We start from the raw sequence: 25,564 nt of genomic DNA on the forward strand, positions 1-25,564 counted from the left end.
TAAAGTTAATGTGATAGCCCCATCTGCTGGTCAGAGGATCACAACAAAGGAGGCATGAAGCGCTTCACTGGTTTTCAGACAAAAACGGCCAAATTAAGAAAGAAAAAAATATCAGGCAACATTGCAAAAATAATATGCAACAGATCTTAAATATTTTAATAAATTTTTCTATTTTTTTCCTCAGGGTGTCAATTTAATTTTTAAGTGACTATTTGTTGGTACATGCTGCAGATAGAGGATTTTTTACTAATTAAGTGAAGATGTAATATAATATATGCAATTCCATAATAATTAATACAGGAAACACCGATGTAAAAAACACTATTTTCACATACTTTTATTTCCACAGATCTCCTCTAGCATTTTTTTTACATTATTATTATTTTTGACATAAGAACAGAACAGTTATACACATATCGAAGCAGGGGAAAAGGGGGTGAGGGAAAGAGACAAAAACAGAAGTCTACTCAAGCACAACAAAACCTAATGTGTATAAAATTGTGTGGGCTGTTCCACTGTGGAGGCACCAACCATGACCTTGATTAGGTACTTCAATTTTTTTTAAAATAGAATAATAAAAATACAATCTGTTTAGATGGGACTGCTAAATCAAAAATATGTAGAGTCATGACTTGATCAATCGTTACCCACACAGAAAAGGTCTAGGAGTTCCTCTCCATCTCAAAAAAACAAAAAAAAAACAAAAAAAAAGCTTTTTCTTCTTCAGGATTTGATTTAGATTTTTGTATTGGCACAAAGCAGCTAGTGCTGGCTAGTTTTCACTTGTACACTCCACATGATCAACAACGGCACACATTTGGGGAGCAAAAGATGGAACGAAAAAACACTTTTGTATTTTTTTTTTTCTCCAAATGTTCTCATTTGCCTGCATTCACAAAGATTTGCTCTCTATGCTGTAGTAGTGCTTTACTGTTAGACATGATTTGGTGAAAAAGAGAGAGAGAGAGAGAGAGAGAGAGAGAGAGAGAGGAGCAAACAAATAAAAGAGTGAGGCTGTGTGTATCTGAAAGGTGGAGGAGGAGTAGAGCAGCATTGTGTGACAGTGGTGGGAGTGGCTCCATGCAGAAAAACATGGTGCCCGAACACTTCAACAAGTTTTGTCTGAAGGACGTCAAAGGGATCAGAAGAAGAACTGAAAACCAAGTGTTTCCTTCCTCTGAGGACTCTGCGTCTCATAAATAGTCGACCAACAAACACAGAGCTAGAAAATGTTTCACTCTTGCATAACACGGGGCCACATACACACTAATCCTGGCTGATGACGTTCAGAGTCCACTTTAACGCACTGGTTGAACACACTTGTGTCAGGTGGAGTTCTCCTGTTGTTTGAAAGCAGCACACAGAGGTCATTGGGCGTACGGGGGAAAAAAAAGAAACAGGAAAAAGCCCTCCTGGAGTCGCAGAGGTCAGGAATGTCGTGTGCCTTCTGTTTACGGTTTAATTTTTAAAAATAGTGCATTGTTTCCAACCGCCTGTTCACTGATAATTTCCGAGCGAGGCAGAGTGTGGAGGCCCCTCCCTTTTTCTCTGAGGGGCCAAACGTTAGCAGCCCTTTGCTCAACACAGGGAGGTGGTTTTCTAACAGCACTGATCAGAAACACTCGGGTCTGCTCTGAGGTGCCTGCCTTTCCAACCTGCTGGCCCTTTCTTACCTGGTTCGCGAGTTAAGCAGTTATCTTAAACTTTGGGGGTTGGAGCCATGCACAGAGTGGCCTGTGGGATATGTGTAGAGAGAGTAAAAACCCCGTCATCTGTTGGCTGGGAAGTAGTTTGGGTCCAGGTAGTTGTAGCCTGTGCTCTGAGGCAGGCAGTAGTCTCTGTCCACAAATGCTTCATGGTGGTACACGGGCTCCAGGTGATGGTGGGGCTTGTGGGTCTCTGTCTTGTATAAACTGCAACATAATCACAAAAAGGAAAGCCACTGTGTCTAATAATCCAAATAGTATCTTAGAAATGTGATACCATACTGTCCTTTCTGTGATTTCGGTCTAGTATAGTAAAACAGCCGCCACCTAACCCTGTAATCAATATTTTTCCTTATCAATTTTCACATTTAACATTTTGGTCATATGTGTACCAATGAAACACACGAATGGGGTACTAAATTAAAGCTGGGCTTCTGCTCGTTCCAATGAATACAATAAAATATGGTTTTATTTTCTTTATTACATGTTAATGAGCCATTTATGATAATACCCCTTGTACACATTTGATCCTGCCAAATATAATAATCAATTCTTAATTTTCTATTTCTGTGAAGTTCATATCTCAGGTTTGATCGTAATTACTATATATTACCAGAAACTGTTTAAACACCTTTGTTTTTTTTACCTCGTCTGCACATGGTGCCAAAACTCAAAACTACATGAAATGCAATGTTTTTGCAACAGCTATCCATGTTTTATTATTGCAATTAAATAAATGCATTCATTTTATTGTATATATTGTAGCCCTCCCTAAGGAAGGGATTTATTAAAGGGATAATATAAAAAGAGAGGGCAGTGTTACACTTTAGTGGGAGGGAAAGAACAAGGAAAAGGGAGTCAGGGTAGGACAATGAAAGTGATGGGAAATAGTAAACTATTTTAAATGGATTAGGAAACACATTGATTAATGCATTTCATGAGTCCCCCTAAACTTGGAATGGAAATGACAGACGTTAAGCTTCTCACCAGTCGGAGCAGTTGGAGCAGAAATCTACCGAGTTGTCTGGGGGACAATCATGACAGTGCCACCGCACGCCCTGGATGGGGTCCACTCCACAAACGTCACACTGCAGCACATATACACAAACACATGAAAACATCTGGTGGACACAACGTTGAGCTGAGTCCCACAATCAGCACAGCCTGCTATAAAACCCCATTATTATATACACAGACGCCCCAGAAATTTACAATGTTTTGATCACAACCATTTATGCAAATTCAGCCAATCGCTGCCAACTCTGCACAACCTGCAATCATCATCACCGCAAATCTGACTGAGCCCAGATCCTTCCACCCTAGTACGTCATTATTTACGTCTAAACACTTTTACTAACCAACGTTATGGCTAAACATCGAGCAACTCAGTTTCCTGGTGGGTTGTAACAAAGAGGAGGTAAATAGTTTTGTACTATGTGCAATATTGTCGTGAAGCAAAAACGTAACAGGCACATTTCTACAAAATGCCTCGAAGAAGAGGCTGTACACAACGAGTACAGTCACAACATGTGACCTTGACTGAAGGAGTGCCATTCACATCTATTACCAGTAAGGAACAAGTAACACTACACTGGAAATGATGATGATGTTCAAATCAAAGTTTTAGTGGTACACCTGCCTGTGTGTATGTGTTATAACAGATTAATAAATGTAAATTAAACTATTTAAGTCAGCCAGTCTGCTACTGATTCAGTCAAAAATGTTGATGAATTAATAGAATCAACATGGACTAGACCAGTGTTTTTCAACCTTGGGGTCGGGACCTCATGTGGGGTTTTTATGGGGTTGCCCAAAAATGTATAGTATTTGATGTTGGAAAAAAACCCACTGATTTTTAAATTGAACTTTCTTTTTCAAATTAAAAAAAACAATCGGAAACACTTGTATTTTATACTTTAACTTTTCCAAATATAAATATAGTTCAAATAACAGCTGGTACAACTTGTCACTAATCATTGCTACTCTGCATTTGTAATACAGTATAACAAACATGATCAAAAACTAATTCTAATTTGGAGTCGCCAGAAATTCTTCACATTTAAATGGGGTCACAATCAAAAAAAAGTTGGGAACCACTGGACTAGACTAAAACTGAAGAAGAGGAGCTCGGGATGACTAAATTTAGAATACGAACATTTTCATTGGTAAAGACTAAAACTGAGACTACATTAATATTTGCAGTCAAAGTGAACCTTGCCATGACGTGCTAAACACATTCTTATATCACGAGTTCACTGTTATCTTTTAACTCCTTTAAGTTGACCAAATTTGCTTCAAATACAAAAGTTGCCCAAGTTGTTACCTTGTAGCCCAGATGCCGCACACCACTGTTATCCTCCTGCAACTCCTGGAGCTTTTGTTTTTTCAGCCTCTTCAGCTCTAAAAGCTCTTTGTATTCTGGCAGGTTCCTGAGCTCTACTGGGACACCGTCATCATCCTGCGTTCAAAGGAAGAAAGCAACAAGGAGGTTTTCAGAGGAAGGGACAGAGGCCTCTCTATGGGACTATATTGACTTGGTGCAATGTCCATTAAATATGACCAAAACATAACATTTCAGAATCAACTCTAAACCAGTTCTTCAGCACTTCACTTTAAAAACATTTTCCTCACAAACGCCCACATATTTTTTATAATATGGGGACAGGAAACAGGAGAAACCTTTAACTCAAGGATAAAAACATTTGTTACGCGTTACACGTTGACAGAAAGGGACTTGGTCTTGAAAGTGGCTGTGTTGAGTTCTGCTAAGCTCTCAATATACTTGACATGTACACACTTTAGTTCCTGTAGTTATCTCAACTCTAATAAAAGTGCATTTGCTGAGTGAGATCCATGCTGGCAGCCCCTTTGTGACTCCACTACACCTCAGTTGTGTCAGAGGTTGGACTGACTCGCTGATGGAGACAGCAGCCCATGTTCCTAGAAGAGCACAGTAATCTGTTTTTTTTTTTTTAAAAGGTTAGCGCCATTAAATAAGGGGGAAAAGAAATGTCAGCACTTTAGCAATGGCATTTGTGGGAAAGTTGCAGCTCAAATGGAAAGAAAGGGGAAACCTACTAGTCTCCAAACTCAACTTTGACCAATTTTAAGACCACAAGACTCCACGATTGGTGCAAAAAATATAAGATTTTATCCAAAGTGGATGTAGTGGCAAATGCCAAAACAGCACAAATAGCTTCAGTCCAATTGTTTCAGTTGTGATGGATTTAAATTAAGTATTTTGAGGAAGTAACAAAAAGAATCAGAAGAAAAAGGGAAAAAAAAGAATCACAGCCCGAATAAAGTAATAAAAACTAAGAATCTGATCAGTGTTCATAGACACACTTAAAATAAAGGTCATATCATAAGTGATAAGATCATGTATTTAAAATCGAGGAAAGTAGTAAAAACAATGAGTGTTCAGGGAATCCATTTTAGCACTCTGTCAACAATAAGTTATGCTACAGTGAAACCATGTCCATTTATTGCTGTATTTGGAGTGATTGTGAGGGCTGCCAATTTAGGTGAGAAAAAGGCTAATATGATAGCTTTCTGCATCCTTCTTGCTAGACGGATGATTTTGCAAAAGTGGACAGACGCATTGCCACCCACGTATGTAGGCACGATCAAAGAGGTCACATACTTTATTCAATTAAAGAAATTTGTAACTCTACATGGGAATCAATACAAAAAATTGTATGGAGTCTGGCAACCTTTTTTGACTTATTTGTAAAATGTGAGCGCAGATGACATTTGCTGATGTGATATCATTGTACTTCTATTATCGTATTGTATTGATTATCATTGTTTTTGTTTTTGTGTGTTTTGTGAACTGTAATTCTTGAATTATCTGACCTTCAGTTATAGGGTGGAATGGGGAGGAGAAAAGGAAATAGAAAATGATGGAAAATGTGTGTGGAATGATGCCATCTGTGCTATTTGGAAAAAAAAAAAAAAAAAAAGACCTTGTTTAAAAAAAACAAAAAACAACGTGTCGTCTTTGATGGACCAGGTTTGAAAACGATGACTGACCGAGTCATCAGCGGAGGGATCCTGCACATTGTTGTAATAAAGTGAACGCTCATCTTCTTCATCCATGTAGACTGGAGGCTCGTAGGAGGCGAGGAAGGTGGAGGGGCGGTACAAGTGCTTGTTAAGGTGGTGCTGTCTTTTATTGGATGCCTAGAAACATAGAAACAGAAACATGATTACTGCCCATCTTAAACTTTTACTGCTAATCATTTTTTTCCCGGTCACAGTTTCAGGCAAAAGACGGTAGTTACCTTTTTAGTGTACATGCACAGATTTGGTGTCCTTCCAGGCACAGGGATACCAGCTTTTGTCAGTTTGATGAAGTACTTTTGCACTCTACTCGCAACCTGGAAGGTTTTCAAAGAGTAACAGATGTGTTAATCAATGATATTGAAGGCCAGCGCAGCGGCTCCATCATGCATCAACTAAACACAAGCATGGGTGCAGCAAGTGACTGTCCAACATAGTGGAAACAGCACATTGCCATTTTTTTCCCACTTCCATCTAAGTAGTAAAATCACAGACAGGAAGAAGATCATTTTGGTAAAAGACAAAGTTCAAGTTCAGATGGTATCAAACTGACTTTATGGCATTACTGGCAAAACATTACATACAGTATAGTCCTATCAAATTATGGGAGAAAACTCATGTAAGCTCTAAGAAAACATGTCAACACCAGATGGGACAAGACCATGGGCTACAGAAGCATCAACCTAGGATATTTTGCACTGAGGCATAAAGGTGAATCCTACTTAAAGCTACTGGAGACAATCATTGTTTTATTAGATAAAAACATAGCGTAGGCATAATAGATCAATAACTTGAGAACCATTTGCTTGAAAAGTAGATGTTCAAGGTTGAAATTTCCGCTTGAATATTTGTTTTGATCACCACTGTAAACACTCTTATTGACACTGTCTGAAACGTTCCATTCATTGCATTGTGGGATGTGGAGTCTCGTAGATGGATGCAAAGAGGTGTTTTTACTTCATTTTCACAGTGATTTCTTGTCCTTTCCCTCAAAAACACTGCTTAAGTGACTTCCGAATGTCACAGACCACAAATTGTGGCAAACCTTTTACTCTCCGGCAGGAGGTACAAGGTCCTGAGGAGCCGGACTAACCGTCTCAGGAACACTTTTTACCCCTGGGCCATCAGGCTCCTGAATGATGGACACTTATGGTGCAATATCGGTGTGTGTGTGTGTGTGCGTGTGTGTGTGTGTGTGTGTGTGTGCATGTGCGGTTGGGGGGGGAAGTTCTCATTGGTTGTAATAGGGGAGGGTATTTGTTTACAGTTTTTATATTTATTATTCTTATATTATAGGTATTTTAATATTTATAAAGATATTTTTATTTATTTTTTCATGAATGCGTTGTGGAGGAAATAGTCCGTCATAATTTAATTGTTCACCTGTGATCAATGACAATAAAGACTATTCTTCTCCTTAACAATGGCGGATGTTTATTTTGTTTATTTTCAAACAAATTATTTTAGATTTATTGATCTATGAGGCCTACACTATATCTTTATCTGATTTAACTCATTTGCGTGTAATCACAAGTGTTGTTCCAAGAACAAAATCACAGTAATGTTGGCACATGTCTCTGCCTTACTCCTTATGACTAACTGTACCAATGTATTAAAAAAACTATGCATGATATCGTTTTTATTACCAAAAAATGTTTGATCACTTTTTCTCCACAACTGAAAAAAGCCAAATGCTGAATGTATTTATACCCTTAATCGACTTTAAGTCCACTGCCATCTAGAGCAGTGGTTCTCAAAAACTTTTTTGGCTCAAGTACCATCTTTTCTCTCACTTCTGAATCCGAGTACCCTCTTCGTCCCGACTACATTTTACTCAGAATTCTATGAAAAAACATTTATAGTGCATAATTATGGAATGAAAGAGTGATAACGCACATTATAAAGAATCTCACTTTGTGAATAAGTGGAGTGAAACTGTATTTAGTGCTTTCTGAATAAATTTATTTCTATAGTTTTTATCATTTCCTGTCATCTCCCGCCTGGTGTGGGACCTAGACTGACCCCTGTATTTTCAGTAAATGTTCTAATCATGATTATTTCCATCATAAATATTATGATTACCATTTTTAACTAAAAATAAACATTATAAAACCCCATGTTTTTCATGCTTTCATTTGTCAATTTCCCAATCTCACTCTCTTAAGTACCCCTTTTAGTGCCATCACGTACCCCCATCATAGTATTCAACATTATTTTAACCATTTAGTTGTGACTGGGTTCTCAGTGTGCTTCTCTTAGTGGAATAAAGAAAGCTCAGACCTGTTTTGCAGTTCTGTTTCCCAGCTCATCTGCAATCTTTTGCCATCTTCGAGACTCGATTTCCTCAGGTGGGAACTTGACAAGAAGCTGCTCCAATTTTCTCTGGCAAAAGCACAATATCAGATGAGTGTCACATGGAGGAACTTGGTGACTGTATAAATTCAAATATTTTGGCATTTGCAAAGATTTTATATTCAAGGAGTTGTTTGACTAAAACACAATGAAAGAAAAGCCTTGTGGATGACGATTGTTTTTGGAAAGTGGGTTTTATGTTTGACAACAGCACAAAACCAGTTATTACATTAAAGAGATAAACAACATAGGTTGAACAAAAGCAGTGCAGAATGTGGCCACTTGGTACCAACCTGTTCTTCTACAGTCCACAGCTGGTTAAATGTGTCAGATTTGTTTGGATGACAAATTCGTCCCCGGATCATCTGTCAAAGAGCACAAAAATAACAGGTGAGCTGAAAGACTGACAGCAGATCCAATGGGCACACACCGTCCTTCTGGGATCCTTATAAATACACTGCCCGCTGCACCAAATCCATCACTTTGGCAGGAAATGTCGAGCTGTCAGATGTGACAAGGCATATAACTTTGAAAGGATGCAGAAACCCAAAAAATCTCAAGAAACAACAATTTACACAAGTGTGTGTAGGTCAAATTCTAATGATAAGTAAAAAAAAAAAAAAACAATAACATGGATGGCTGTGCTCAGATTTGTAAACAGTATAATCCTAATGTTCAGTAAAAGTTCAATCTTCAAGCTTTGCACGCTTGAGCACAACAGCCAATAGGACCTAACGGTGGTGGGGCTCTTTGTGTTTCCATGGACACCTCGAACAGAGCAGAGGAAGTTGGGAGAAGTGAAAACGCTACGCCCTGGATGACTGATGGGGGGGAGGGGGGTGTTTGTATCATAATGACAGATTAAGATGGATGTCACTTTGCTCACATTCCTTTTGTACTGGGAGACTGCAACCATGATGGCCTTTGGTCACCTTAAATTTGTGGTGTAAGAAGAAAAATCGATTTGGCGGTATTTCACCGCGTGATTATCGTATCAATCCAAAAAAAAAGTGCAAATCTGAATGTTTGTCATTTTTTTTTTTTATATTTTTTTTAACCAAAACCATTTAATTTCGCCAACATATGCATAGCACGTAAACACCCAGTCACTAAGTGTCGGTGAACTACATAAGACCTTGAAATGAAATAAATTGTATTTCATACCATTTTGTACTTTTGTTTGTCTAGGTGAAATTTGTAATTATTGATAATGCGATATATATGGTATTGTTTAGTATCAGGATATATCGTATCGTCAGATTCATGGCAATGCACACCCCTATTGTGGTGACATCAATTTTTAGGGTACTGACAGCAAAAACCCACCTGCGACTGCCGGCCGTTCTCTGGAGCATCGCTGGTAGGTAACGAGGAGTACATGGTGGAGGTTTCACCTTCCCTCTTGGGCTCAAAAGGACTTTTTGGTCGAATGGTCAAACCTGAAGTGGATTGACAAAGGTTCGGGAGTGTCTCTGGTGTCTCTTTATTGATTAAATAAAAACAACAAACATGAACACAAATGGTAAATGGACTTGATTTTATATAGCGCTTTATCACCACACTGAATCAGTCTCAAAGCGCTTTACACATCAGCTCATTCACCCAATCACTCTCACATTCACACACCAGTGGGACAGGACTGCCATGCAAGGCGCTAGTCGACCACTGGGAGCAACTTAGGGTTCAGTGTCTTGCCCAAGGACACTTCGACACATAGTCAGGTACTGGGATCGAACCCCCAACCTCTCGATCAGAAGACGACCCACTACCACCTGAGCCACGGTCGCCCAAATGAACCATCAACATATGCTTTTGCCCCCCACATAATTTCATCAAATTGAAATAAATACCTTTGTCGAAGATCAACTTTAATTGCCTAGTTTTTTGTTTCTTGTCGCAGAACTCTCTTTCAAAGTCACCGAGGCCAGAGGTGTACTGCTCCCATGCAATATCGGGCAGTTGGACCACACGCTGGGGACACGGCAAGCCTACGCTCACCTGGGAGACGAGATTAAAAATGCACTTCTAAGTGGTTATATAACTAAAAATTAAAATAGCTTCTGATGTCAAAAACATTAAATAGGCTCTGTTCAGACACACTGACAGTTGTTTTTTGCCCCAAATCTGCACATTTAAACACTGTTATCACTTTTTTGCTGCTGAGACAGCTGGATTCTTTTTTTTTTTGTTAAGCTCGACTCAGAAAATGAAAAATCCTGAGAATCTGCTCATGTTGCGCTGAATGTCACATTAAATATGCAGACTTGTTGTTTTTAGCATCCTGAATGTAACATCAGCATTCCCAGCAAGGTGCAAAGCAACACAACAATATGGAATTTTCAGATAATGTGAATCTAAATTGCAATCCCCATGTGAGGCAAAAAAAATGCTTATTCACAATTCAACTGATGCACCCATCTAAGCAATTACTTAATCTTATCCACCGGTGATCTGCACAACTGTCACTCAACTTTTTCTGTCATACCAGTTTATCCAGGGCTAAAGTCTCTGTGTTGGTTACCTGTTTTTGCAGCTGCTCCACAAAGCTGATAGGATCAGAAAGTGCGTCTTTCTGGTGACTTGTTAACATTTCTAGGTCCACAATGGCCTGTGTCCGTTGGGCTTCCAGTACTCCGATGGTCTGCAGCAGTCTCTGGTAACTAGCATAGAGAAATGACTTGCATTATTTAACTTGACAAAAGCATCGCTGCAAGGCATCAAACTTTTACTACAAACCAGCATACATTATTCAACAATGCTGCTGCCAACATGTACAAAAAAACCCCCCACAAATAATGTCATTATTCTTCATATTCTCTAAAAAAAAAAAAAAATGTTTTACAGTTGACATTTCGGAGCAATTCCAACCCTGGTCCTGGGCAGCCTCTATGTGTCCCTACTCCGATTACACTTGAATCTGATGAAACTGTCAGGTAGCGCTGCAAAAAGGTCTGCTAACAAGCTACATTTCACAATCAGGTGTGGTGCAGCAGGAACACATCCAAATAATGCTGGTTAAAAGCTCTTTCAGACAAGTTTGGCAGCCCGGTTTCAAAACGTAACCCACTAATGAAATCTGATATGGTTAAAAACAAAAACAAAAAAAAAGTACAATATAAATGCACAGTGGGTATTAATCCTTTTGCATGACAAACACATTATGTAGCAGTTGAAGAGCCGTGAGTGATAAAAGATTCTGACCTTTACACGTGCACTCTAGGGCAAAAGGAAAGTGCAAACTGAGCTGTGGATGACGGAGTGTTGGACTGACTCAGTGTGTGCAGAGCTTGAGGCATCGACAGGATTGCAACTGCGTTCAATGTGGCTACATCCTAATCCAGGTGCTCAGTGGTGCAAAGTTAATCAATCTTACCAAAAGCACAGGATACCATCCATAGAATAGCCAGCAGTTGCACGTCACATTCTGATGAGTCAACTATTAAACTATTAAAGTTTGACTCATCGGCGTGCATCCCATGAGCAATTTGATGCAAACTCAATTCATCCTGTGATTGTGTTTTTGATCTACATGCAAGATTTGACAATAAGTATGGTATTCTGCTAATACATTGCTTTCATCAGGTGAACAGATGAATATTTCAGAGGCACAGCCCCTCAAAACTATGGACACCTTCCATGTGTCCAGGGACATCCTTTAAGTTCCACTGCCAGATACTGAGCAGAATGTCCACAGACTGGTGCCAAATGAAAAGAGGCCAAACAGCTTCAATGACAATGCCTGACAAACTATAGCTTTAGGAATTGCGGTCATAAAATAATAGTTAAAATCCACAATATGAACGTTTAACTGTAAATACAACCCATTTCATGCACGCGGCCATTTCATAAATTCTAGTAAATCTGAAAAGCTGCAGCAAATTTAGTCATAAAAGAAACCCTTACGCAGCATGGAAGATAACAATCACACAATTCTGATTAAATTACTTTGTATAATAAGTGTGATTAACTCACTCCGAAATCAAAGGAAAAAGAAAATCTTATTTCATGGTTACAAGCCCCCTCCCCCCCCTTGTGTAACAATGCATCACATCTCATCTGCCAAACTGCTGCTGGATTGGGCACAGCATGGGACTCGCCTCACATAAGTGTCTCATCTTTGAATGAGAACAGCAAACAAAAGGCAAAAACCAACATGTTTACCTCCTTCGAAACAAGGATTTTTTACAAGATAACAAAAGCAATCACCATGTTTTCAAAGTTCTTCTGTGCATGAACAACTGGTAATTACGGCTTTGAATTTTAAGTTGGAATAACATGCTATTACAGATAAAACCTTAAACCATGCGACAATTACTATTAGGACTATCCTAAGATGTACAAAAACATTTTGTTGCGTTGCTAAGACAAAATAAAAGTGAAGTCTACAGGGTCCAGTTATTTTTTAGAAATAATCTGTGTTTTCAAATGTTTGTGTCCTTTATTATAAATCCATTTGCAATACACTTGTTTGTATGATAGGTGCAAAGGGTGATATGATATTGGGGGGGAAAACTTTTTCCATTATTTTTCTTTATCATATGTTCTAAGATGGCACAGTACAAGGGACAATACTTTTTTGACTCAAATAAATTATTTACAAGTAGTAATAAGAGGGCAATTGTAAAAAAGAAAAAATATTTGCCTGCAGATTGCAAATTCAAAATACACCTTTTAAAAACTGGGGAGAAAGGAAGAATGGAAAGAAAAAAAGAAAAGTAGGAAGAGAGAAAAAGAAGAAAAAAAGGAAGTAAGAAAGAAAGAAAAAAAAAGAGAGGAAAAAAAGAAGGAAAAAACCACTTTATCTAAAGAGTCGGGTTCATTTAGTATTCAATGAGTGTGAATTATCAATGGCAGGTGTGGTGAGTGATCATTTAAGTCCCCAAAATACTTCTTCACCAAAATGTAATATCTTTCCAGCAGTCACAGTAATGGACCAGAGGAAACCCACCTGACATTAAACAATAAGATTATACATCTCGTTATGACCAATATGTGAAGAACTAGATTGATGCAACACATCAGAGCTACCACATACTCTTTGTTGTGTTTCAGAGCCAGGTGGTCTGACTCAAAATAATACACGTCTGGCTCGTCCTCTTCCTCTTCGTCCTGCTCCTCTGCAGCCTGGCTCTGTGTGAGCTCCTTGCTGCTCTCAACCTCTTTTGCCTCAGCGGATCCTCCGTCCTCATCGACTGCCCCTCCACTGTCACCAGGCTCCACAGAAACCAGCTCCTCGCTGATGGGACATACGGAGTCGAAGGGAGCAGGTTCCTCTTTCGCAGGGCACTCATCCAGCCCAACTACAACCTCCCCCTCCTCTAATGAGGAGCCGTTGTCTCTAGGAGGAGAGCCTGGTTTAGAGGAGGAAGCTTTGCAACTGGATGCTGCCCTCCTGGGTGAAGTCCTTAAAGTGTATCTGTGTTCATAGAGCTCTGTGAAAGACGGGGACATGCTAGATATTGACGAGTTGCAACCTGGTTCTGTAAGAGAGGGGGATTTTGAATAAGGGGGCGTAGTTTCTCCTGAGTTGCTGTTGATTGGTCTACCGTTGGTAGTAATGGTAGAGGAGGAGGACATGGGAACAGTTTCAGCCTCCTGCACAGGTGTTGGAGGTGTTAGAGCTAGGCCATTTTCATCACTCTCCTGCTCCACCACCTGCTCCTCCCTGGCTAAACACAAATGATCACCTACTACATCAACCTCCATCTCCTCTATCTCCTGCTCCTTGGCCACTATTAACTCAGGAACAAGATTTTCTGCAGCACCCTCAAAGGTTTTTGGAGATAGAGCTCGCGTTTCCCCTGAGCCAGAGGTTTCTATCTGCCCAAAACCAGAGCTTCTACAAGGCACAGTGGGGTCAGGGTTTGAGGGAACCGCCAGCTGACTGCCATTGAGTAATGACGAGCAGTTCGTGACGGAGCTAGGACTTGCACAATACTGTTCTGCGACTGTGCTGGATTCCTCCACTTTGTTTTCATTGAGTCCATTAGAGGCCTTATGGGTATTTTGGGGCTGAGTTGCTCCATCACACTCCACAAGACCATCCTCGACCTGCCCCTCTGTCCGTTCCTCCTCACTGAGGAGGGGTAAGGCAAGAGCTGCATTGGCAGAATTTTGGATGGGTAATTCCTCACAGCTGTTGTCCTTGCTAGAATCCGAGACTAGATTCTCAGGTTTAAAGAGCCGGGGGTCCTCCTCTTGTACCTGAGAATCTCCAGAACGAGAACACCGCTTGGCCCTTTTGATTTGAGGAAAGGCTTCCTGCACCCTCTTCCCTTTATCACAGTTCTCTGAATTGTCTGGGTCAACGTTCTTTTCTAAGCAAAACACGCCCCGCTTCCTAGAGCTACTCCATTGATCAGTCTCAGTCAGAGAAGCACTGGTTTCAGTTCTTTTTCCATCCAACAAGCACAGCTGCTGGCCATCTTGTAAATGAGTGTCCTGCTTATCGTCCTGCTTTGTGTATTGTTTAGGTTCTTGCTTTGTGTTCGGCTTAGGCTCCTGCTTAGCCTCTGGTTTTGTGTCCTGCTTAACATCCTGCTTGGTGTTCTGCTTAGCATCCTGCTTGGTGTTCTGCTTAGCAGCTTGGTTCGACTCCTGCTTAAGGTCCTGTTTAATTTCCTGCTTCGACTCCTGCTTAGCGTCTTGTTTCTTCTTCGGTGAGCGAGCCCTTGGTAGCAGAGACGCTGAGGTCTCCTCTGGTTGGGCGATGCTGCGGTTCCTGAGGGTCCGACCACAAAAGTTTTCATCCAATCCATTGAGCCCCACTGATGACCTTGTGACGCGCGAAGAACGAGATGCGGCCATACTATGGCGGGTGCCTACAGTCTCCTCATCCTGGTGCTCTCTCCTCTGCAACAGAATGTGGGCACCTGTAGGACATGAACAGACACATGCACTTGATTAGATACTAGAATAACTCTAAAGACCCAACTTTCTGTAGTGACACTATTGAAAGGAAAGCTTCACATTTGCTTGGTTTCCATAACCAATCTTACAAAAATACATGTACAAACCTGTGGTGATCCTAAGGGTGTGCGATCTGACGATATTAGATTGCTAAGGATTAAAACATGACGACAATCTGCCAAATCACGGAGATCGTAGAACGTCTGTAGCGCACATTTTATCCCTTGCGGTGCCTTGTCTGTGCCATATGTTGGTGGCCCATACACAGCACATCCGAAGGTTTCTTTCTCTGTCCAATCACACCATTTACACATCAGGCTCAAGTCAGAACTACAGAGTAGACACACCGAAGAATTATTAAGCACTCAATCAGCGCAGATCGAAGCTGCGCTCCCCCTCCCTCCCTGTGCACGGACACGCTGAGTTAGCTGAGCTGCTTCCTCTTAGCGGCTGCCTGTCAGAGGCTCAGTGCAGATGTCTGTTTGTCCTCTGTAAAACTCCATCAGTTCTGAGTGTTGAAGCACTGAGAGACGTTTGAGGAATCACTGCATGTATTTATCTTCTGTAACTAATTCTCTGTGTTTGTCGCTGCGCAGCTCACGGGCTGTTTACACACCTCTTACGTGACCCCTACAGGCTGAATTTCTTAAAGGGACCACGTCCTGAATGTTGTTTAAACATTTGTGGTTTAAAAACTACTTTCAGAAACTCAGAGCTGACCTGAAAGAAGCCACACTACAGAATTTAAGCACACATTTCTGCCTCAATGAAGGAAAAAAATCAAAAGTGGCACAAAATGTTGATATTGCTAGTGATCAATAAAAGGGTATTAGTGGCATTTTTATCCACCAACTTTGACCCATTATTGTTTTTACTGTAAAACTAGAATGGAAAAAACAATTAATCAAATTTATATCCTCTATCACCATTTTGAGGAAAAATATTGATATATGAATATTGGTCCATATCACCCAGGCCTGCTGTAACAAAAGCAGTAATGTTTTATCTTGTAAAGAATATGATTGTCCAAACTATTGAAAATGAGGGGTTCAAAATAATGTTTAAAGTAGGATTTTATTAATATGAGTGTGTCCTCAAAAACAAATCTAAATCACTAGACTGATATGCTGCCTTGTTATATAGCAAGTGTTGCTAATTCTACACCACTTAAGTTAAATAAACAAAGTAAATGACTGTGTGTGACTAAAATAACTTGAAGTTTTGTATGTTAGCCTTTTTTGTTTGATGTTAATTGTACTTGGAACCAGTTTGATAAATTGCTTTCGACATTTTTTAAAAGTACCCTGACTTAAATTATCTTTTATCCCTTTTTTCCCCATTTAGGGTGATGATTTTAAGTAGATGAATTGGTTTGTTTTACTGGTAAATAACTTGAAAATAGTCTATATGAAAAAATTGTGATCGTGATTTTCAAAAGAAAAAAAATTGTGATGTTCTTTTTTCCGTATCGCCCACCCCTCGGTGATCCCTATTCCATGTCCCTGGCGACAACACAAAAGCATCTAACACAAATCTTTTGATAACCATCACTCGGGTCATTTCTCAGCTCAGACCAGAAGACTCAAGTGTATTGATTTCCTCTTTCATTGTAGCTAAGCAACGCCTTCTGTCCCTGAGCAAACTAAATGTCTTTGAACAGGTATGTGCTCAGAAAATGAATTTTATAAAGCAGATATTTCATTGGGAACAAGAATTAGCCAATATTCTTTCCTCTTGCTAGTACAAAAAATGGTTTCTGCACACACCACTTGAAATGTACAAATGTGACAGCCGCCACAACAAGCTCTCTACACAGGAAAGAAAGCTGTTTTTTTAAAAAGGTTGATCTAACCCTTGGAAAAATTGCCACAGCAAAAAATGCATGTTTAGAAACACACAGCTTTTTTTTTTTTACTTCCATGGAGATTCCTGACATTTTCTCACCAACATAAATACCATGCACAAAAGGGATTTCTGACAGACAGCATATTTTATATCTTACATCTGTATCAGCAAAGATAATATTGCAGGAACAACCTTGATATAGCCCAATGCCCGTTGTTTCTAAGCCAGTTGACGGGTGAGCCTGTTGGAATCCAACATGCTACAGTCCATATTAAGAGTGTCACAACACATGCAGCACTTAAGAGGGCAACGATTGGTCAACACAGCTGACACTGACAAACTTAAGTTACTGAGTTTTTACTTTTCAGCATATCATCCTTTCTGCATCATGGTTATTTGTGATGCACACTTCGATCAGAGATTGGGTCTTTTGGTCTGTGTTATATTGAATTTAAATAGTCCTCCATTAAAAATCAATAAAATATAAAAACAAACCTGTGTTACTGTCTATTTACAATACAACACTGTTAACTGCTGGGCTATGCCAGGGTGGCCAAAATGAGCACTAAAGCCAAAATATAAAAATATTGGATTACTTAAATATTCTACGGCAGTAATTTTTCATCAGCACAATAATCTTGGAATGTGTTGTTGTACATGTTCTTATAGATTTTAAGCTGTTGAATGTTTTGCACATTTTGATCATGTAAAGCACATTCAGTGGCCTTGTGTATGAAATGTACTATACAAATACATTTGCCTTGCCTTCATTTTAAGTGCATCTTTTTCTGCCATCCTAGGGGAAAATGTGTTCTAGCAAAAGCCCTACCCTCTTCCCACACAGAATTAACATATCACATCAAAATCAGAAACTAAAGTTTCTCCAAGCATAATCTCATATTACATCAGCAACGACCCACTGAAATATGCAGCACCACACAAAAAATATTATCACAGTTCAATGAAGGCTGGAAATCACAAGTGATTTATTCATCCATTAAAAAAAGCATTGACAGAATGGAGAAAATGACCATTTACGCAGAAAACTTGGGCTTAGACATGACTCTATACAGCTAATAAAGTTTCCTTTATGCCTCTGGTCTAATACAAAAGCCTAGAAAAGAAAACTGATGAACAAACAAGATGTCATTTTTGCTTACTGTCAATTCTTAAAGTAAAATAAGGAGTTACAAACTTGACTACCAGTGGTAAGAAAGTTTTGATAATTCACAACAAATAACCATATGTGCTAAGGATTGGCAACTTTCACCAAAATATAGCCTCAATATGACAGAAACTTTTGGAAATTTCAACCTACTGCCAATCATGATGCTATTTTTACCCCCCAAAACTGTAAAACTTATATCCTCCAAAACTGTTTGCCCAATTAACACCAAACTTGCTACAGCACATGTTCAGACTGTCCTACAAAAACGATCCACACAGATTTTTGATTTATCAAAGATTGAGCCTAAATTACAGATGTTTGTAAACAGTAATGCACGCATTTTCAACCTTCATCAAAAAATGACAAAATGTTAGTCATTGTAGATTATGTTTGGAAAATATTAGAAATTTCTCTCAAAAGCTGATTTATTTATTTTTACAGCATTTTGAATTATGTCACATGCGATCAATTAGAGTCGAATGCAATTTTCCAGTCCCTGTTTAAAAGCTCTGCACCTATCGAATAAACTCATCATTGTGTTGTAAAACTAATTGAACCAAAGTTTAGGCCTACACTATTATATAGATAGATAGAATAGATATTATAGAGAGGGATAAATAAATTATTCAAGTGGCTTAAACACGAATTAATGTAACACCTGTTAATAAGTAGCAACAGATTATTATGAACTCTCTAAATTGTAATTTTTTTGGGCTGCCCAATGGTGAATGTTATTCTGAAAGTAATTACACTGGGGAAACATGCACATATGAGCCAAAAATATCCAACATGAAAATGCACTGGATTTATAACCGCATTAAATCATAACAGGTCTGGGATTCTAACTTCAGAGACAAACCAGATAGCAATCCTTGCCAGTGTCAATACAAAATACATTTCATGGATGGACTATCAAAAACTAGGGGGCACTCACATAATAAAGACAGGCACCAGGGAACTGTTTGTTATGGAGTTATTGCTTCACATTTTCAGGTGTTTCATCCAAGGGGGTCTTTTTCTATTCAATCAAGTATCCATTTCTTCTGAAACAATATTACATTGACAGTGTTACAGTGTCTCATCCATGGTTTGAGGGGAAAAAAGCGGCTCTAAGACCTTTTAAAGTCCTTATTCAGCTTTGTCAACATGTGTTCATTCGATACCACCTCTAACATGGTGCAGCCACTTTTCCAGATCTAGAGAAGAAGTACTATTCCATAATGTGAGGATCATTTACTGGCTGCAACAACCCTTATTTTATTTACTGCGTAATCAAATTCAGTAAACTTGGCAACTCCGTTTTGTCTCCCAATTAACATATTCTTGGTAAGAGAGGCATAGATCGACTCACACATTTTCCAATCATATACATATCATTATATGTATAGAATCTTTCCTCAAAATGGGTACACTAATTTAAACTCTGGGATTACATCATGTCAGAATGATCCGGTTTCAGCCTGACACAAGGGGTCTGTTTATCCGTTTAATTTGGGGTGTAAACAACTATGGAAACTTCCAGTGAAAGAAGAGAAAGACCAGACTTTCTATAAACTAACATTAGAACCCACACAATGTTACTTAGCGCTTCTAGGCAAGATACAAAGGATGAGACAATCTACAGTGTGACAATATATTGCAATATTAAAATGTAACAAGATATATTGTCAATGGTACAAATGATATAGGTTGTACCCAGAGTATATGTAACTATACCCAGAGTTAGTCAAACAAGAAGACAGTCATCAACATCCCCCGCCAGATTAGTTGTCAATATAATTCATAACCTTTTCGTAAATGTCCTAAATCTAAGAACTTAGATGTATACATAAAAAAATATTATCACATCAGAATATAAAATTACTAACCATCTTAAAAACGGTTTCTAAGAAAAGCTGTCCCCTTTGAAGATACCTCGAACAGTTACAAAAAAATGGCACAAGGGCAATAACTCCGAAAAAAATAATTACGCGCTTCCCATTTTCAAACCCCATCAAGATATTGATACCCTGAAGCCACACACCGAATTTGGTTATGCTATCTTAAACAGTTTCTGAGAAAAGCTGTCCCCTTTAACTCAGACGGACAGAGCTGAAAACTATATCCCCCTTCACACTTTGTGGCGGGGGATAATAAAAGCTTGGTTATTTCTCCAACTGCCCTTATTTTTGGTCTCTTTCCTCTTTTCAAACATATTGTCCCATTTTGTTATCGTGAGCCTAATATTGTATATCATCCCGTCCTATGAACTCAAGATATCATTCCATCCCTATAAGATACTATAACGTCAACACATGAGAATAAATTGTCTTATGGTTGGTAAATAAAGAACCAGTCATTAAATCAGTCAATGAGCACCACATTGATGTAAAAATGCTATATTCCTGTTGCTCTTTTTATTTTTGACTAGAATATTTGTTTAAAACAAAACATGGTTTGCATAAAAACTGAATGTATTTTTCCATTATCATGATGAGGAGACAATATTTATACATGTATAAAGAGCGAGCAAATCCAGTCCTTGGAACCACTCTCCTGCATGCTGCACTTGTTTTTGCTCCTTTATGCTGACGGCAGTAAGTAGCATGCAGATTTCAATAAAAATGCAGGTACAAAATAGTGAATTGCCCATTTTACTTTTCCAAATGAAAAGGCATGAAATAGTCCGAAAGTGCTCGAATCTATTTGTTATTTTATATGTGTACATTAAAACTTGAGAGCAACAGATGGATTTACCTTTATATTCATATCCTTATTACTTGTCCCTATCCTTTCTCGCACATGTATTACCATGGTAACACGATGTAGTGGAGGTCACACCTTGTGACCTCCACTACATCGTGTTACCATGGTAAAGGCCAAATGAAAGCTTGGTTCAGAGATTGGTGAATTAAAAAATATAATTACAACAGTCAGGACAATAGTGTCACTGTTATTTTTGCAGCTAGCTGAGCTATTTTTTTTTTACCATCAAACTGGCAACTTCTCTGTTGCAACTAGGGATGTAATGATTAATGGTAAGGCAGTTAAAAATCGATTCATAGGTACCACGGTTGATATCGATTTTCTGAAAATTGAATCGCAGTACTTTTTTAACCAGCAGAGGGCGCTATCCACAAGTGTAGGCGGCAGGCGGAGTCTGCTAATACTTTCTTTCTGGCCGCCTTCTACTCTTAAAAATGTTAATAAATGATTCATTACCCCTTTAGCACTGAAAGAATATCTGTAATATTACTTGAATATCTGTAAAAGTCACGTTTTTCTATTAGCTCTGTCTGCTAGCATAGCTTCTTTGCTTCACTGCTAGAATAACTGCATGCCAACCGACCACTGTGTTACCAGCGCCCTCTGCTGGTCCAAACAAATATGATGTAAATCAGTGAAATTACGTTTTTTTTTTTTTTTTTAAAGTCCAGTTGTTAAGGCACAAAATACATTTTCAGTTGCACTTTTAAAAAGAAAAAGAACTATTATGCAGTTTTGCATTGTTTATTATAGAACCAGAATTTAAATTAATAGGCTTCATTTTCATTTGTATTATTCCTTTATTTATTTCATTCAAGATTTATTTTTAGTTAAATTGCATTGTTTTGAATAGTTTATCAAGGAATTCTTTTGACAATGAAAAATAAAAGGAAAATAGTACCGTATTTTCTAGTTTTTTTCCCAAAAAAAAATTTGTCTACAGTCCCATTTTGTAAAATAAATAGTGAAAGAATCGTATCGTGAACCCAGTATCGTGAATCGAATCGTATCGGGAGTTGAGTGAATCGTTACATCCCTACCAGCAACATCATAGAACAGTGTTATCAGAAACCCGAGTGTCGCCACTCCCTAAACACAGAACATGCACAGTGCGAAGGGCCACATCTTCCATGTGGGGCCAATATTTTGCATGAGGTGACACATTTGCACAATAGATGCTCGACGCACAATTAGTTCTCACCAAAGGAGAAAAAAAAAAAAAGACCTATAATCTGACCATGCATGTATCGCTGCAATGATCGACATGTAGAAAAAAACACCAAAACTCCAACTTATTAGATAGACTCACCGTCTCCAGCCTCTGTTTACACTGGAGGAAAAAAGCAGCCCCGAATAAAATGTATTGAATATTTTGATAACTTAATCTACTTTTATGATACATTTTTTGTCTGGATTTCTTACCATAATAGGGCCAATGTTGAAATTTGACAGCACATCATCAGGACAATAAAAGGCAAACGTGCATATTTAGTTCTATTTGTGAGTCAGATTGGTTTTTTGTTTTAATTTCAGTTTGATGTTAATTTTGATTCATATTTATGTATTTGTTACCAGTGGCTTTTTTTAATCATTCAGCCAAGCTACTGTATGTATACTTATACAAACGTACTACTTACACTAAGTCTGTTAAAATAAGTACCGGTATGTAATAGGGCTGGGCGATATGGAAAAAAATTAATATCACGATTTTTCAAATTCAAACTCACGATTTCGATTTTATCACGTTTTTTTTGTTTTAATAAAGCACACTTTTAATTAACATGCTAATTTTTGTTGAAACAAGCAAAAACGTTTTTTTTTTTCAATTTATTTCAATGTTGTACAACTTATGAACACACAAACAAACTCACATCAACTATAAGATTACATATAAACTAACACAATTCACAGTCTAGTTTTTTACTGTCAAGTTTTCAAGTAACACTTTCAAGTGTAAATTAGTGCAACTTGCAATGACAACAATCGCATAATGGCTCATCCAATGAGGCAAAATAATTTTAGTGCACAAATGAACTTTTGGTTAAAAGAAAGTGCAAGTCATAACAATGAAAAAAAGGATATACAAACAAAGCTTTTATATTGCCAGTGCAATAACATTAAAACATAACTGAACAAATTTTCTGAACAACACAGTGCAATAGTTAAAGTGCAACTATAGTTTACTAGTGCTAAATCACAGATTTTTGGCCAAAAAGATCAGTTTGTCAACTTTATCTGGTTTAAGGGCTGCTCTTTGACAAGTGACAATGTTAGCCCCTGTACTGAACACTCGTTCAGATGGGGTGCTTGTGGCAGGGATGCGTAATACGTTCACATTAGATAGTATGCAAAGATTGACTACGCAAAATATATCCGGATGTATACTATATTGGGGCATTTCCTAAGTATGCACACTACTCATACTCAACTACTCCATGATGCATTTTGAGCAGAATATAAAATAGTCTTGGGACCAGCTTCAAGCTTAAATTCAAGAAAGTGTCTATTCGTACGGTAGCCAAACGGACAACCCCCGGTGCTATTGGTACATTTACCAAAGTACACGTACGTAGCGTCTTAGGGTTAGGTTATAACCCTATATTGCAACAATTTTTAGGGTTAGGTTTAGTCTTAGTCACGTGACCTAAACTGGCCAATGAGGGGCGCTGCGTACGGATAGAATGTCGGTATATTGATATGGCAACCGTACAGATAGCCACTGTCTAAAATCAAACATCCCCTTTTCAAAACAAAAGCATCTGCACTTGTCTTCCATTTGTTTTATAATCCTATTGTAAATAGGGCTCTTGTTTTGAAGTTAACCGGAAGTTTTGTCAATGGCACAATGGCGGGTCTCCGAAATGCCATCATGAAATGTGTTTTACACAAGTTTTGTATATCAAATGAACACATCTTGACATTCTACTTGGTCACTTTCTCACTTAAATGTTTTGAGAACTTTCAAAGGTGGCGAATCAACTGAGATAATTGGCCTCTAGTGTTCTTCCGGTTTTTGTCATTGTAGGTTCGAAATGCATCTTGAAGAAACTCGGAAGTAATCTTCAGTGAGAATGGTCACCATACTAATAATATATAGTACAGTATATGCTCATTGAGTGTAGTGTATAGTACGTACAATTGTTAATCCGAATCAAGGTTGTCAAGACAAAAGCATGTTGTTACATGCTAATTACGTACCAATAATAATTACAGATGGGGTGAGGTGGGGGGCCTAGGGTTCCAAACTCCTACACTACACTAACGTTTGGATTGATGGTGAAGTTATGAAAACACGTGCAGATTTGTCTGCATTGCTACAATCGTTATAGAGTGTTATGACAGCAACACTGTCATCCAACTACACACCATGTAAACACAACTTACACACAACGTATGGAGGCTGTTGGACAACCAGAAAAGCTAACCTCCACCTGTGGGATCAGGTTGGGATTGATAGTGTTGCTTTCTCCCGAGTTTGGACTCTTCGTCCCGGTCGCTGACCTGTAGTACAACACTTCCACAGGGCCTGGTGGCAACAAACAGCAATGTACGGAGTGGTGTTGGGGTACATACATACCGATAATGATCGTTCAGCTTGAGTCCGCGCACGTCACAGCAACGCTAAAATCTCACGGGCACTTGTGGCCAATGCAGCGATTCCTGGTTTACAACAGATACAACCGTGAAGTCTACCGATTCACTACAAAACCTGCCATGCGGTTGAGTTAAATATCATCGGGGAAAAACCCCAAGCAAGCTAAACGTTAGCACGCCTCAACTTCAAACCTAAGCTAACCTAACTTACTGTTAGCTGTCAAAATACAGTTTAAAACCACAAAACTGCATAATAAGGCTCTGCTGCTGGGACAGTGCAACCTTAAATGGCTTCTGCGACACTCAATAAAAAGTTATAAGCCATTTAGTCCAATCAATTTTCCTATGCCGCTATGATACATTAGTTAGCCCAGTTAGGCTAACACATCGTAGCGCTTTAAAACCTAGCCGCACAAACATTGCAACATAGCCAACTCCACAGCAGGTAACAGCATTCAGGCAGACTGGAGAAAGAGAAATAAAGGAAAGCCTGAGAAAAACACTGTGTTGCCGGTAAAAAAATATAAACGCCAGCGCGCACACAAAAGTAAGTAGCATAGTTAGCTACCTGCTATGTAGCCGAGCTAGCTGATTGTTCGGCGCATAACTTTACCGACGTGTTTGTGTACAACCCCCTGTGACGTCCGACAACATTTTCATTAAGTTAATTAATTTAAATGTAATTTGCTCGGTAACCTAGCACTGAAACATCGCTAAGCTTCCGAACGGCTTCAGCAGCTCAGGAATAGCACATACCTCACTTCCGTACATTTGCAGCACGCTCGGCCGCAGCCATGTTTTCCTCCAGTCAGCCAGTCGGTGAGTGTGAGCCTCCACCGCCGCCGTCTGAGTGCATCACCGGGCTGGACGTTTCTGACTAACATTCACCGGCCTTGCCATGTCACCGTTACACACCGTTTGCTGTCACTTTTATTCCACACTACACCACACAACAAAACCCACAAAATTCTTAACTACTGCACAAATAAGCAGACAAAATCAACGCTATTTATTGTTTTCATTCAGTTTTAATAGAATCAACCAGAATCTGTACCCATTAACCCACAAAGGTGTGAGTACAGCATGTTTGTTGACCTTCTATAGCCAACACGTTCAGTAACACTAAAGCCCATACACAAAAATAATGCCTTCAAATGATTGAGTGCTAATGGTGACCTTACTT

At 38.9% G+C, this 25,564-nt stretch overlaps 1 protein-coding gene across 5 annotated transcripts; it reads right to left on the reverse strand.

The window, feature by feature from the left end:
• Window positions 1–312: 312 nt before the first annotated feature.
• On the reverse strand, window positions 313–25,263 carry zzz3 (zinc finger, ZZ-type containing 3). Of its 5 annotated transcripts, none has more exons than XM_028471965.1 (12): window positions 25,151–25,263; window positions 13,156–14,992; window positions 10,642–10,780; window positions 9,971–10,118; window positions 9,447–9,559; window positions 8,414–8,485; window positions 8,049–8,150; window positions 5,990–6,085; window positions 5,739–5,888; window positions 4,030–4,164; window positions 2,694–2,794; window positions 313–1,913 (listed from the first exon to the last, which is right to left on the reverse strand). In XM_028471965.1, exons 2-12 carry the CDS (start codon window positions 14,925–14,927, stop codon window positions 1,769–1,771), a joined length of 2,973 nt encoding a protein of 990 aa, XP_028327766.1. In that variant the 5' UTR covers window positions 14,928–14,992; window positions 25,151–25,263; the 3' UTR covers window positions 313–1,768. The 5 variants fall into 5 exon arrangements, with proteins under 5 accessions (XP_028327766.1, XP_028327764.1, XP_028327767.1 ...); XM_028471963.1 differs by having other exon boundaries at window positions 9,447–9,601; XM_028471966.1 differs by having other exon boundaries at window positions 9,447–9,601; window positions 25,138–25,246.
• Between the last annotated feature and the right edge of the window lie 301 nt (window positions 25,264–25,564).

The sequence above is a fragment of the Gouania willdenowi genome, chromosome 17 (assembly GCF_900634775.1).
Source record: "Gouania willdenowi chromosome 17, fGouWil2.1, whole genome shotgun sequence".
Classification (NCBI taxonomy): Eukaryota; Metazoa; Chordata; class Actinopteri; order Blenniiformes; family Gobiesocidae; genus Gouania; species Gouania willdenowi.